This window comes from Mesitornis unicolor, unplaced genomic scaffold (assembly GCF_000695765.1).
Source record: "Mesitornis unicolor isolate BGI_N332 unplaced genomic scaffold, ASM69576v1 scaffold45940, whole genome shotgun sequence".
In the NCBI taxonomy this organism is placed as follows: domain Eukaryota; kingdom Metazoa; phylum Chordata; class Aves; order Mesitornithiformes; family Mesitornithidae; genus Mesitornis; species Mesitornis unicolor.
The window spans coordinates 32,513-46,850 of record NW_010158526.1 but is presented as its reverse complement, the minus strand read 5'-3'; the positions used below and the strand labels follow the sequence as shown (position 1 = coordinate 46,850).

General features: G+C 37.5%; 1 protein-coding gene across 1 annotated transcript in view; it reads left to right on the top strand.

Annotated features, from left to right (window-relative positions):
* Positions 1-13,519, top strand: part of LOC104540029 (WW domain-containing oxidoreductase-like) — a gene marked incomplete at both ends in the record, with an annotated part of 19,956 nt that extends 6,437 nt beyond the window's left edge. Inside the window, 2 exons of the mRNA XM_010183720.1 lie at positions 9,412-9,597; positions 13,255-13,519. Of these exons, the coding sequence (XP_010182022.1) occupies positions 9,412-9,597; positions 13,255-13,519 (451 nt within the window). The remainder of the gene's footprint in view (positions 1-9,411; positions 9,598-13,254) is intronic.
* Positions 13,520-14,338: the final 819 nt, after the last annotated feature.

The window sequence follows — 14,338 nt, the reverse complement described above, 5'->3', positions numbered from 1 at the left end:
TCAGCATAGATTTACATATAGTTGCATTTATTAAATGTTTTTACGTATTACTGAAAGATTGTTATGTTTGTTACATAGTTTTATGACTAAAACTGTGCTCAGATATGTGAATTAGTCGCTTGTCTTTGGATACATGGCATCCTTTTCACTGCAGTTTAATGAAGAGACCTTGATAACTCTCCAGTGGCTTTCTGCTCAGCCCACTGGTGGTTCTGGTTCCCATTCTGAGTCATGGGTCTATGACTAAGTCTAAGATGCCTCGTGAAGCTTTGGGGCCCTGTCTTTCTAAAAAAATTCCACAAGATGCACCAGCTCTGAAGACTGTTTTGAGTATCTAAGGAAGTAAAATATGTATGACTTAATATGCCTGATTAAAATGTATTCGGCTGCAAATAAAACAAGGATTTGCTGCATTATAGTTTAATGGGCTTTAAGAAGATCTGTGTGTTTAATTGATGTTGTGTTCTAAAAATTCTGAAATACAGGAGAAGAGTAGCTATTTAATTACATATAGATTAAAATGTTTTTAGTCTATTTAGTTAAAGGCTTTTGATGGGAGATAATTAAAGCACATGAAGGCAGAGTAGTCTGGCACTTGGATATGGAAGCCTTACTGCTGACATTAGACAGACCATGCATATAACTCTTGGGTCTTAATCTTAGAACCCAAAAATTTGTGTTGTAGTCTGCAAAGGTGGTATTTCTTCATTAGCTGTTCCCAAGGCACCAAAAATCCCAGAGGATGTCAAAGTACATTAATTTTTATCACAACATGGAATCTTTCAGGTCTGAATGGCAGCACACAGCTGCTGGGGCTTTCTGAACTCGATTACGCTCTATATATCTCTAGGCAAAACAGAGGGAGGAGTTGTCACTGGCAAGTGAAATGTTCAAAAGGCATGAAGTGTTTTATTGTTTGAATGATCAACCGTGGTCCTGAAAACATTTTCCAAGGAGTTAGCTGTTTTCAATAGGAAATATGAGTGTATAATAAAAGTAGTAATTGACCTTCCTGACTTGTAGCTTTTTTTTTAATTTGTAACAAGTACTACTGTGTACAAATTCAATTTGTATATTTCGAAGTATGTGCAGAAACAACAAATAATTCCATGATTATTGCAAAAATGAATGTTCCTTTACAACTGGCTTGTGCTTAATTGTAATTCTTTGTGTACATGTGTAAATAGTGACTCGCTGCTGGGATTTTGAAAAAGATGTATGTGTCCACTTTGAGGCAATGAATGGTCTACGTGAGTTTCTGAATGTAAAGTACCAGATTCTGGATCTTTCTGTTGTTGCTGTCTCCTAGGCATCAGGGAGATTTAAAACAAAACAAAACAAAACAAAACAAAACAAAACAAAACATCTTTGCAAGGAATGGAACAAAGTATTCCTCTTATTGTGCCAGGGTTTGAGAAAAGGAAGAGGATGCAGAATGGAAATGCTGAAAGGTTGAATGGACATGGACATTAAGTTGCAGAGCCCTATCTTACCCCTCTTCTACCCCAGCCTAACCCCAGGACTTTTGATTGGACTGGATGATCTTTTGAGGTCCCTTCCAATCCCTAACGTTCTGTGATTCTGTGATATGTATGGAGGTATTTTGAGTCCCCAGGGATACAGAACTAGCGAAGATGCAACACTTTGACAAAGGAAAACATGGCTTCCTGGATCAGTTTTGGCTTGAAGTGTGGTCCTGAGGAGGCACTGATGTGAGGGAAGAGCAGCACTGACACCTGTTGTTAATGTCGATACCCTGAGTATATTGTCAGTCAGAGGAAATTTAGGTTTAGATTATAGCTCTGCAAAAGGAAATTCAGAGCTGTGGATGGTGGGCCCCAGAAAAGTGAGAGAGTTCCTGGTATAAACCTAATGGAAGGAAAAAAAAACACCACCCGCTTGTGAAATATAATACTTAAACTTTCTCTCTCTTGCCTTGTATTTATAAATTAAAAACCAAGTATGAATCTTGACCTTCATTTTTAAGTAATAATTTGTTATCAAAAGCGATTTACTGATCTAATGATACGAAATAAGTACATGTAAATTTAAAAGTTCCTGATTTCTTAGATTTATACACTTGCAGTGTATAAAGTAGCTAAGTGTGGGGGACAGATCATGTTAACAAATTAAACCTAATCCCTACTTTTCTTATTTTATGTGTAGTCTTTGTGAAATGCATATAGGAGTGGAAGGAGAAATTCCAGCATGGATAGTTTTTGAGGGAAGGTGCTTTGGACAGTGCAGGTTTTACTAAGGTCTGTTTGAGGGTTAAACATTACAAATGTTTAAAGTGTTGTGTTAAATGTTAAAAGTCTTTAAATGTTTAAATGATTATTTAATAACTTTTCAGAAGTTCAACTTGGAAGTTTTCACAATAGCTGAAATTGCTTCTGTACCTCATTGAGAGGATAAGTAGGTGCCTCAAACTCTTCTGTTCCCTTAGAGCTAAAATGACTGATTTTCTTCTTCAAGAAAGATAGATAAATTACTAATTTCTGGAGATGGAAGGTGATGTGGTTGGGATTTTTCCCCCTTGTATGTGTAAGAAAAGCTAATAAAGGGAGAACCAGGACTAATGGACATTTTCTGTTTAGTTCTAAATCTGTTGAAACCTCTGTTCCTTCTCCAAAGTTTTATGAAATTGTATACTCAAGCTTTTATAGAGGTAATGAATAAAGATTAAGAGACAGTTGACCTGTATGGCAGTATGCAGATGAAATATTATGAAGACATAGGGGCAGCTGCTCATAATAATTCCCATGTATTTGTTACGAAAGGAAGAAGCAGAACAGTTTCAGTGTGCTCCCATTAATCTCTTAGAAGTGGGGCAGAAGTATTTGCGATCAACGAGAGGTTGTGGAGTCTCCTTCTCTGGAGACATTCAAAACCCGCCTGGACGCCTTCCTGTGCAACCTCATCTAGGCGTTCCTGCTCCGGCAGGGGGATTGGACTAGATGATCTTTTGAGGTCCCTTCCAATCCCTAACGTTCTGTGATTCTGTGAAATCCTGCAAAGAAATCCAGTAGGATGAATTCGAGAGAATTTTCCTTGCTTCTAGCAGGAGGTCATCCATTAGGGCTTTAAGTCCTGTGTTAGTGGCTTGCCTTAAAATGAAGCCTGTCTGACAAGGATCTGCAATTCTGTCAGCTGACAGGTGGCAAGAGAGGGTGTTTTCCTGGCTGTTCAGTCAGTATTTTTAGAAAAAGTAAAGTCAGACATCAAGTGTTCGTTTCAAAAATTCATTGAATTAATCAGTGGGGCTTTTTGTTTGTTTGTTTTCATCAAACAAGTAAGTATTTTTGGGTCAGTGTTAGATTATACATGGTTCTGAGATTTCCTGCTGCTGTCTGACTCTTAGCGACTTTCTTGTTGCTCAGTTTCCCATCAGTGCTGCTGGTAAAACTGAGAAGGATTTCTGGAGATGGTTGTTTAACTCACCATTTTTCTGGAGAGCTATAAGCCTAGCCTGCGTGTTGGTTATTTACTTTGTGAATGCAGGCACTCCCTCACAGAAGGAAGTACAGATTTCTAACTTAGAGAGAAATCAGCATGGATGTTCAGAGTTACAGGATGGAAAAGTTTAGTGGGCTGTGACTTTGCTTCGTTATGGAAGAGAAGTCACAACTCTCTGCCTTCTTTACTGGCCGTGACATAGGTCTACAGTTGCTTATGGGACTTTGGGGATATGGCGAGGCCTTTTCTGTTGAATTTCTGTGTAATTCCAAACAGTGTGAACTTTTCAAATCACTTGAGAAGTGCCCCAGATGGTGTGACATTCTGCTTCATGGGAAGAGTTGAAAGTATTCCCTTTGCATAATTTCTGGTTAACTATTTCATTACGTTTGAAATGGGAGAACACCAAAGCCAAGAACTCTGTTGACATTTTGGTGGTGTTTGTTTAACCTCCTAGTGCACAAGCTACATTTGTTGAAAAATATTATTCTTACCTTTGCAAATCATCAGTAATTAATTCCCTTGGAAATATCTACTGCTGCACACAGCCAACTTGGGAGGCTGCTGACAGATCATAGTTTTACATCAGGTGCTAACAAATTTATTATTAGATTTCATAACTAACTGATTTCTAGCCACAACTTAATTTCGGTATCTCTCTAATGTATTCACTTACTGTATTTTCAACTAGTGCAGAGTAGTTGGATTGCTTTGTTGCTTCTAATTGTGAATTGAGTCGGTGCAAGGGTTAGTGATGAATCACAGACTTGTGAAGTGCACAAGACATTAGATGGTTTTCAGCAGAGATATGCACAATTAAGAATGTCCTTGTTAATTTTACATGCTTTTTAGTTTTCTCTAAATTGTAGCTACAGTTACTAGAATGGTGAGATTTTTATAGGATTGCTGTATAGCTTGAGTCTCAGTCATGCTGTGAAGGATAAGAAACAGTGACTACATGCTATGATGGAGCAGCTCACGTCCAAGTCCCAGTGCATACATAAATTGTAATGGTAGACCACATTAACTCGCTTGGTGTGATGTAAGTCACTGTCTGAAGCCATTTCAAGGAGATATAGGGGTAAATTTTCAAAACACTCTGCAAGGCTTTAACTCCACAGCATTACCAGAAGTATCAAATAGGTGTCATGGTTAGAGGGAGAAGCTTGGCAATATCGATACCAGGAGTAAACACTGAAGAAAATTTTCCTTTGCTGCTGACATTTTTTTGTTGGCCTTAGATGTGCCTTTGGTGTAGAATTGCAAACTATTTTAAACCAAGGTTTTTTTTTTCTCCTTGGGCTCAGGAGGAAGCCTAATGTAGATCTCAGCAATGTTTTTAATTAACTTCTAAAATCAAGGTCATAGTTCTGCTATCACTTAAAAATACTCTTGTCATAAAGCAAAGCTGTAGTGCCAGATGTGTGGTGTGAATTGTCATGTATCTTAAAAAATTTGTTCCTGCATAATGATACATTCAGTGATATAGAGCTCTGCACTATTGAGATTAGAATCTGTCATCTGTGGCTGAAATTCCTAACTATATGGTGGCTGTTACATAGGTAATCTCATTCATTTCCTGGTGTGTAAATGTCCAGGTCACAAAAACTTCGATGACAATTTTCAGTAATTGGACCTTTGTTAGCAGTCTGACGAGAGACACCGATAGCTTAATGGACATGGATCCAAGCCCGAGAGATAGTTCTTTCTGAGCTGAAATGAAGCACTGCAGCAGTATCTATTGATATGACCCTTTAGGTTTCTTTCCTGTAGTGTTTTCTAGATAAATCAGTTTTTAACCATTCAAAAACACTAACACTAATTAAAAATAAAGGAATTCTAATAGGGAATCTGGCATTATCTTTTCAGTATTAGTTTAAATTGTCTATTTATTTTTATATTTCTTTGCAGATTTTTTTCTAATAGAATATTGTAAATACTTTTTATGGTCTCTTTAATTTTAATTACTTTTCTTTTAAAAAATTAGAACAAAATGTTTGAAAAATACAAATCTCATGAAAAAGACTGAAGCATAATTTTATTTCTTTCATAAAACCCAATTAAATGCCCTGACAAGTTAAAAGCAACTGCATTTTATAGTTTTATAATTCTGGAATAATCTTTTTAATTAATTGAGCTGACAGATTTAGGTATAGAGTGCATATTTTGCCTCTGGTAGTTATTGTATGATTAGTATTAATGAAGGATAGTACAATTTGCATAGGTAGAATATAGTTTTGGTTCATATGTGAGTTCTTTCTGTCTTACTGTGGTCTGTTACTTCACAGTACATATGACGATTATCAAATAGAATTATAATCTTTTTTAGATGTGCCATATTTGCTTTTGCAGGGAATGGAGATGGTGTTTTTCATATTACTGCTGCACTCATGTGCTTCAGTTCTCACACAGAAGTCTCTTATACCAAAAATTCCACGTGTTGAAGAAGCTTGTTCCTTTTTCCCAGCAGATGTACAAATCTGTAAATTAATTCTTGCTAGAGCTCTTCATAAACTTTCAGAAGAGATGATGAGTCATCCAAGGTTTCCACACATATACCTTCAATCTTTGTGAGGCTTTGTTTTCCTCTTGCCAGCTATACCTTGAACAGGCAAAATGAACTGAGGTTTAGAGCACATATGCCTGAAAAGCTTGGTTACCTTTAGAAAAAAATGATCCTGCATATTCGTAAATAGCCTTCTTGCACTGTTTTGAGTGAGGTTGCAAAGATGAAAAAAACCCTGCCTTTTTTGCAAATTGTTTTCAACAGAGAGACTGCCTTTAAAAGGACAATCCCCTTTATCTTCAGTTTCTTTTGTGGGTGTAGCATGTATGTGAAGATACTATGTGTGTAAGTGTCACTGACCAAAAGGCAAATCAGAAATACAGCACTTCAGAAATGAGCTTCCCAAAGTACACAGTTGTTACATGCTGCTTCTGAAGCTTTTTGTTAAAATTTTCCAAGTTGGCACAGGTACAGATACTGGATTGTTAACGTCTTATTAAAGCAGACTACATTGGTAACTTCCCAGTGGGCTTGAAGTTGAAATTTATTTTAATAAGGAAATACAGCCTACTGTTTATGTCAATGATTACACAGCTCTTTCAGTATTCAGCTAATGTGCATTTGATTCTCCAAGAAATGTTTTTTTGAAAACTAGGCTATGAAAATGTGGGGTTTGAAAATATGCATGAAGAAATCTAATTACTTAGGGGTTTTTTTGACAACCTGGGGCTTTGTGTTTCACAGTCTTTTCCAGAATTCCTTTTGCACATGCTTAGAGTTGCAGTATACATGTCCTACAACCACACAGGAAAATTATCTGACTCTGGATCTCCTATCAACTCTTGTGAGCAGGACTGTGAAGAAGTACTTGGAAAGAACAGAGGACAGGCAGCTATTTTTCCTAGTTGTGCTTCATTTATTATCTTCAGAATGAGAGTTTATGTTGAGTGGTTGATTTTGTACCATGAGATTTGGCTAATTGCAGTAAAGACATAATAAACTGTAACAGGCTAAACAATGTGACAGATCTTAATATTGTGGTGTTAGGACATCACAGGTGTTAGTGCATGGTTAGTGCAGGAATGGAAGGTGCTTCTTTGACATTCATTATTTTGTGTAACCTTTCCTATTTTCCTACAATTATGTATCAGGGCCAGGCATGCTAGATGCAGACTCTCAAGTCTGAGGTTTTCAACTCAAGTGCCCTTGCTGAGGTGTGTCTGCTGCATCAGGCTCCGACTCAAGGACAAGAATACACTATTGGTGCCGAGGTTTCCTTACAGATGAAACAGTCTAGCAAATGTAGATCCATCTGAGGTCTGAGAATGAGAGGCTATGCTGTGTTGGGTTGTTTTTGTTTGTTTGGTTGGTTGGTTTGGTTTTTTTTATTTGGGGGGGGTGGGGTAAAAAAGGAAATAAAGAACAGAAAGAGTATTTGTCCTTAATCTTGCTACGGAAGTTGGGAAGGCTGCAAGGTGTGTAGCACCCTGAGATTACAGTGGAGATATCCAGGAATTAAAAGTTTTCTGGACCTGATTTTGGAATGAGACAGGTATGTGACAGTCTAGGTTCTTTTCTAGCTTAGTTTGGTAGAATCTTACCCTTTGCAAAGCAAATTAGGAACGGTTCATTTCAAGTTCCTTCATTGTGGCATTTCTATTTAAACTGGGTGAGCTGAGTGAGGAAGGATTTTGTCTCTCAGATCTCATATGTATTGTGTGCAGTTTTTCCACTGAAGATTACAGCTTTTGGAGGATGTTTTTGTTTTCCAGCTCAGTCTTTATCAACTTGTATTTTTTTAACAGCATGCTTCACAAGCTGCAGAAGTATAAAGCATGTGGGCATATGCCTGGTTGCTTTGTGGCTTTATTTCGTAATCACTTTTCCCCTACCAGTTGTGCAGATATCATGAATAGATGTGTACCCCACATAAGAAAGTTATAGGAGTTGCTCCTCCCGCAGGAAAAGTTTCTTTTCTAAATGCTCCAGAAGGCGACTGTTTCAATTAGCAATTGCGAAAAAGTGCTGGTAGTACTGAGGTATTTCTGGTGACCTGCTCATGCATGTCAGCTATCCATTTGCTGATCACTGTTGTTGTGAACATTCAGGACATATGGATTCTCTATACGCAAAGTGTTACCATTCTGCTTACTTGGTATTATTTTTGAAGAAAGTGGAAAAGCTGTGTGGTCTTGCTCTGGCAGACATCTTGAGATGACACGTTGTGGTGGGCTAATTTATTAAAGTAGATTTGGCTAGTGAGAAACAAAACCAAAAATTAAAATGACACCTTCTTCTCCCTCCTCCCACCCCCACTGCCCTTTCCACCGGCTCAATTTCACCACTTCATCCCAACTCCTCTACCTCCCCCCAACCTGAGCAGGGCAGGACGATGGAGTTGTGATCAGTACACAGCAGCTCCTCTCTGCTGCTCCTCCCTCCTCACACTTTTCCTCTGCGACAGCACTGGGTCCTCTCCACAGCCTGCAGCCCCTCAGGATACACTTGCTCCAGCATGGGCTCTCCCTGGGCTGCAGGCAAATGGCACCTGGAGCGCCTTCTCCCCCTCCTCCTTCTCTCACTGTGCTATTCACGCTGCTGTTTTCCACCTTTTTTTCCCCTTGGTCCTCTCTGCTGTGTCGTGTTTTGCCTTTGCTTTCCCAGATGCGCCTCCAGTGTTGCTGAGGGCTTCAGCCTGTGCCCTGTGGTGGGGCTGCTGCAGAACCAGCCCGGAACCGGCACAGGGCAGCTGCTTCTCATGGAAACCACCCTGCAGCTGTGCAGCTGCCAAAGCCTTCTGTCATTTTAGAGTCAGGTTTCTGTTGAGGAAAACTGCCATTTTGTAAGGACTACAACGTTATTTCATGGGAACAAAGTGATAAAACTTCGTTATAGTCTCAGCTAATGTTGGTATATGTTGCTCAAGGTCTTCAGGAGTCTTGAGATAAACAGGTACAGAGGCTGACCAATTAGTACTATGCCACACCATAAATGTCACATTCAGTATAAAATAGGGAGTTTGCTGGGAACAGCCCTTCATTATTCTTCCTCCTCCTCCTCCTTCTTCTCCCTCCTTCTTCTTCTCTCTTCCATGGCTGATATCTTGAGAGGAACTTGTTTATCGTCCTAACCCTGAGGCCCACTCCCTCACAATATTGGCTGAGTATAGCGCTGTGTACTTTATAACTGTTATTAATATTAGGCTTTGTTATTATTATTTTATTAAATGAATTTCTATTTCAACCCACGAGTCTCCTTTCCTTTTCCCAACTCCCCTCCCCAGGTGGAGAGGAGGCATCGGGTATAAACAACTGTATAAACCCCAACACCCTCACACCTCCACCCACAACACACCTTAGCCCTGTTCAAACAGTAATGCAATTACATGTATTTCATTAAGGTTTTTTTTTTTCTTCATTAAATTTTATTCAATATTTCTGATTATTCAGGCCTCTTCACATACTGATCTGCAACGCTGCCGTGTTTGGTGCTCCCTGGTGCTTGACGGAGGACGGCCTGGAGTCCACCTTCCAGGTGAACCACCTGGGACATTTCTATCTTGTCCAGCTTCTGAAAGATGTTTTATGCCAGTCATCTCCTGCTAGGGTTGTGATGGTGTCCTCCGAATCACACAGGTTAGTGAACTTTACCTTTGCTTTAGCTGAGATCTGCAATTCTTACAACATAAAATAGTTATGGCAGAACTGCAAAAGTTTTTGGAAGTGAAAGGCCCTGCTCTGAAGCATTTGTGTTTAACTAATCTTTTTAAAAATAGCAGCATTACTAATGCCTGTGGATGTTACTGGATTTGGCTCTGCTGCTGGATAAAGTGTGTTCTAGTTTTATAACTGTATGTAGGTATTTTTTGATCATTCTTTGTGTGAATGTAGATTTTCACCGCATTTCAAACCACTCATTGATTTTGTGAGGAGATGGAATAATAATTGATTAAATCTGAATGGCATGACCTATATTGATTTGTCATTCAACAACTTCAACATCTTACCAAGAAGAATGTGCAGTTATTTTAGCAGGAGAAACAATGCAATTAAAAACTGCTAGATGAAATCCAATTGTTTTATAATGAGAAATTAGGGAATTCAATGCAGACATTAGCTGTATAATTGTAAAAAGGGAAGTAGTGTAGTTAATACATATTAGAAATCTGGCCATGCCTCTTTTGGTGAATTTTTTAATTAAAATGTTAGATGCTCGTCTTTTCCACTGTCAGAAGAAGTACAGCTGGAAAAAAAAGACATTGATGAGGTTTGCCTTATTTCAGACATGCTTGTAGTGTTTGTGTTAATAACTGAAAAGATAGATTTGGTTTAAATAAAGTTCCTTGTGCAAAATGCATGCCCCAATTCTGAATTTTAGTGGGCACAAACCATTTACTGCCTTCTGATTTAGTTCAGGGACTGTAGGATTAGACCCATAATGTCCAGTTTTAAACATTTCTTTTGATTGCTGTTTCACTTTTGATCATGTGTAACAGCTCTAGCAAACCAAATGGAGGAATGTGAGAGTATTTTGTTGGTTTTTTTTCCTTCCCCTGCCTTCATATTTCTGAAATGTTTTAGTGACCTAGAATGAAGCTTATTTTTTTAATCATGTTTCCATAAAATGTAACCCCAGGGACCTGGTAGAGAGAGACCAGCCAAGGGTCAGGCTGAAACCTTTATCACTTCCAAACACAGGGGCTTATGGTATAAATGACACACTGCAGATAGATTTACTTTTACCATTTTAAATTTATGATGGCTGAAATGAAAGGAAGCAATAGAAAATGCCAGTAATAATCCTCTCTAGTGTTAAAAGACATGAAATGTCTAGTAAGTAGGCGGTTACAAAATCTGGACATCCTTATCTTTGCAAATCACACCAGGTTTGTGAAAGCAAGTAGCAGAGTCCTGTTAGGAGTGAGGGAGGCTACTGCGAGACAGGCAAGATAGCTCTAGAAATAAATCTGCCAACTCCAATCACTTGCCAGATGTGGAGGGCACAACGGGATACGTATAAATGAGCTGTTATTTAATGGGAGATTATGTTGATTTGTCAGCTGCTTGTTCCCCTTTGTAAGTTTGTATCTCTGATAGTATTTTAAATGACATCTTTGTTTTTCACCGTATTAAGTGCTCTGTGTAAGTAGAGCTCACATCTCTGGACATCTTTATCTGTGTTTTCAAAATCATTTTTTAAAGTACTCATTGCTATCGCAGTGAGATCAGCCAAGGTTTATAGAAGCTCATCAAAAAATAAGTAAGTCTATGTTTGAATAAAATAATAAACACAATTAGTAAATTTCCCTTTTTCTAAGGGGTCCAATTCAGGTACTATGGCATATCTTAACACTTAAACTTATCATTATAAATAACTGGGTTTTCCCTCCCCCAGTCTGTTTAATGGCAAGAAGTTGATGTAATGAGTTAATTTAGACGTTAGGTGTTATTGGGTAGTACTACTTTCTGACCTACTTGAGAACTCTGAGCCTTAAACTATGTTGTAAAAGAGAAGTGTTGGTATCTAATTACTTCCATAAACCTTGGCTGGATCTTTTTGCTGGAGTCAAGACCCCCTGATCGGGGAAAAATAAAGTCCCATGTTTGCAGAAAATATTATACTAGACTGCTCCAAGGCAAAATATTTATTTGTCTCTCTGGTTCTTTGTTTGGTTTTAGTTACTTCTCTGGATTCAGCACAAATGAATTCAGTTTAAATTAAGCTTTTAGGTATTTTAAGCAAATCATATTAAAATCAGAATAATAAGTAGGTTGATTTTCCTCCTCTATTTCTGAGTTGTTAATTTGATTGTACAGGCTTTATCTTACTGAATTCAGGGAGATTGCCGACTTAAGTAAGATTGACTCACATAAGCACACTCGCAGGATTGGACTCAAAATATGCCACCGCATTTCTGTTATACAGTATACGCAACACATTTTATTTATAGATTATTTTTGGTGTCATAAATGATTACTTGAGGAATGAATATAGGAAATTCCTCCCAGAATAGTCCTGTTAATTTCAGAGATGTATTCGATCTAACCAAAAATCATGAATGAGAAATTTTGTTGTTGAAATTGAAGGGCTAATTCTGCAAGATACAAAACAGCCTGGATTCCTCTTGAGTTCAAATACTGTAGTTGCTTTTCTCTGAGTGTATTATAATTCTGCTCACAGAATGAATGTAGAAATTCCAGCTGATCTGTTCATTTCTGGGCATGAGATGCAAAATTAGTGAAGATATTTTAAAACATTTTTCTAGTGTGTACTATAATTATGTTTATCTCTGTTCTCCCCAGCTGATTCTGAAAACTCTAAGTATTAAAAAGAGCTTACTAAATCATTTTTATTTTTAGTAGCTCTTCTGAATGAAACATAGATCTATAACTAAATGTGATTTTTTTTTCTAATATTAATATATATCAGTAAATTGATAAATCAGATTGTAAGAGTTGGAGCGGGGAATCCTATATGGAAACTTCCTTTTCTTCATCTAAATGTCTTTAGAACATCACTGCTATGTTATTAAAAAAAGAAAAAAAAAAGAAAGGAAAGAAACCAACAGCTGGTGCTTAATGACTCTGTCAGACCCAATTAAAAAACATCAACTAGTTACTTTGATTTGTGTTCAGCCATGCCATGGGTGTACTTAAAAACATTATACTCTGCCAGAACTCATTTTGGCTTTGTTTACATTTATCTTTTAAACATATAAGACTATTGATGGAAAGTTACCAAGGTTATAAACCCTTTATATTCATCAATTTTTAATCTAAAAAAGAATCTAAGAAGCAGTGAGACTCATCCGTAGTTACTTGGATACTTAAATGAAAGTGTGCAGTATGGGAACACTGGATGAAATAATCAGGGGAAGGGAAGAAGGGGAAATGAAAGGATGCTTGTTTTCTCTGCTTCTAATGCAGAGTTACTTTATCCTACATTATTTCCTCCAAGTTGATTGTGCTTTCATGGATTTATGGCAAAATCCTTTCTTGGATTTAAAGTAAAGTGATTCATGAGTTACATATGATGTCCTTGAATCAATAAAGCCTTTTTTTGACTTCTATTTATCATTTGCTTTTGCTAATTATTCAGTAATTTTACTGCCGTATTATATGGACTGTTCCTTGAGTCTCAGGCAATTTCCAGTAGATGCCTTGAACTGATAAATAGGCTGTTGTTTTTTGTTGGTTCTGGCCAAATTCTACTCTACTGTCTACATTTTATGTTGTTCTTAATGAGAGCAAAGTTAACTCTGGGATATCTAAGGCATATTTACTGTTTTCTAGATTTACAGAAATTAAAGACTCCTCTGGAAAACTTGATTTCAACCTGCTTTCTCCATCTAAGAAGGAGTATTGGGCTATGTTGGCCTACAATCGTTCCAAGCTTTGCAATATACTGTTCTCCAACGAGCTGAACAGACGCCTTTCTCCCCATGGGGTGATGTCTAATTCAGTCCATCCTGGAAATATGATTTACTCCTCAATTCATCGTAACTGGTGGGTGTATACCCTGCTGTTTACCTTGGCTCGACCTTTCACCAAGTCCATGGTAAGTGAATGATTTACGGTATTTTACACATCTTCATTTTTCAAATCAGGGGAGTAAACTTATAAAAATCCGAATGTATGTATCTGCTTTGACCTATTGTCTTTTATAACTGTGACCCTGATTTTTTAATGACAAGCATCGTGCCAAGATAGGGCTCTAGAAGAGGATTCTTCAACCAGTTCAAATTAACTTTGCCAGTCTTCAGTAAAGGTAACTTGTTAGGTGGAGTGCCTGACATCCTTGTTTGAATATATGATTTTTTTAGTATATGATTTTCACTCTGATTAAGGTAGTTATGTATCTTAGATGTGGGATAGTTCAGAGTTATTTCTCTGCTCAGTATACATTAAAAAAATTGCTTTGGTTTTTAAGTGGAATATGCTTGACTGCATTTTTTATGTAAACAGATGCCCTAGTTAGAAAAGATACTACAAACATTATTAATGGCTGAGAGAAAGTGCTTTCAGTGGTAAAAGCACCTTCATTCATATTTAAAAAAAAAAGCAGATCAACAATTTTCTTGATTCTTATAAAACATTGAAGGCAATGGATGTTTTCCCTTTGTTTCCATTGGTCTTTGGACTGCGACTATGACATAATGAAAGGCTCTGAAGTTCTTTCATGGCCAACATTATGAGGCTTCATTATATAGGAATTCAAAGCATCTCCAGTGCTTGGAGGGGTTACTCTTATCTCTTGAACCTCTGATCCAGGTTATTTAAAACGCATCCAAAGTTGTTTTTTTTAGGTGGAGGATGAATTTTACTTCATTGAGAACTGGCTTCTTTTAACCTTATTGACTGTTTCTTATCTCCTGCA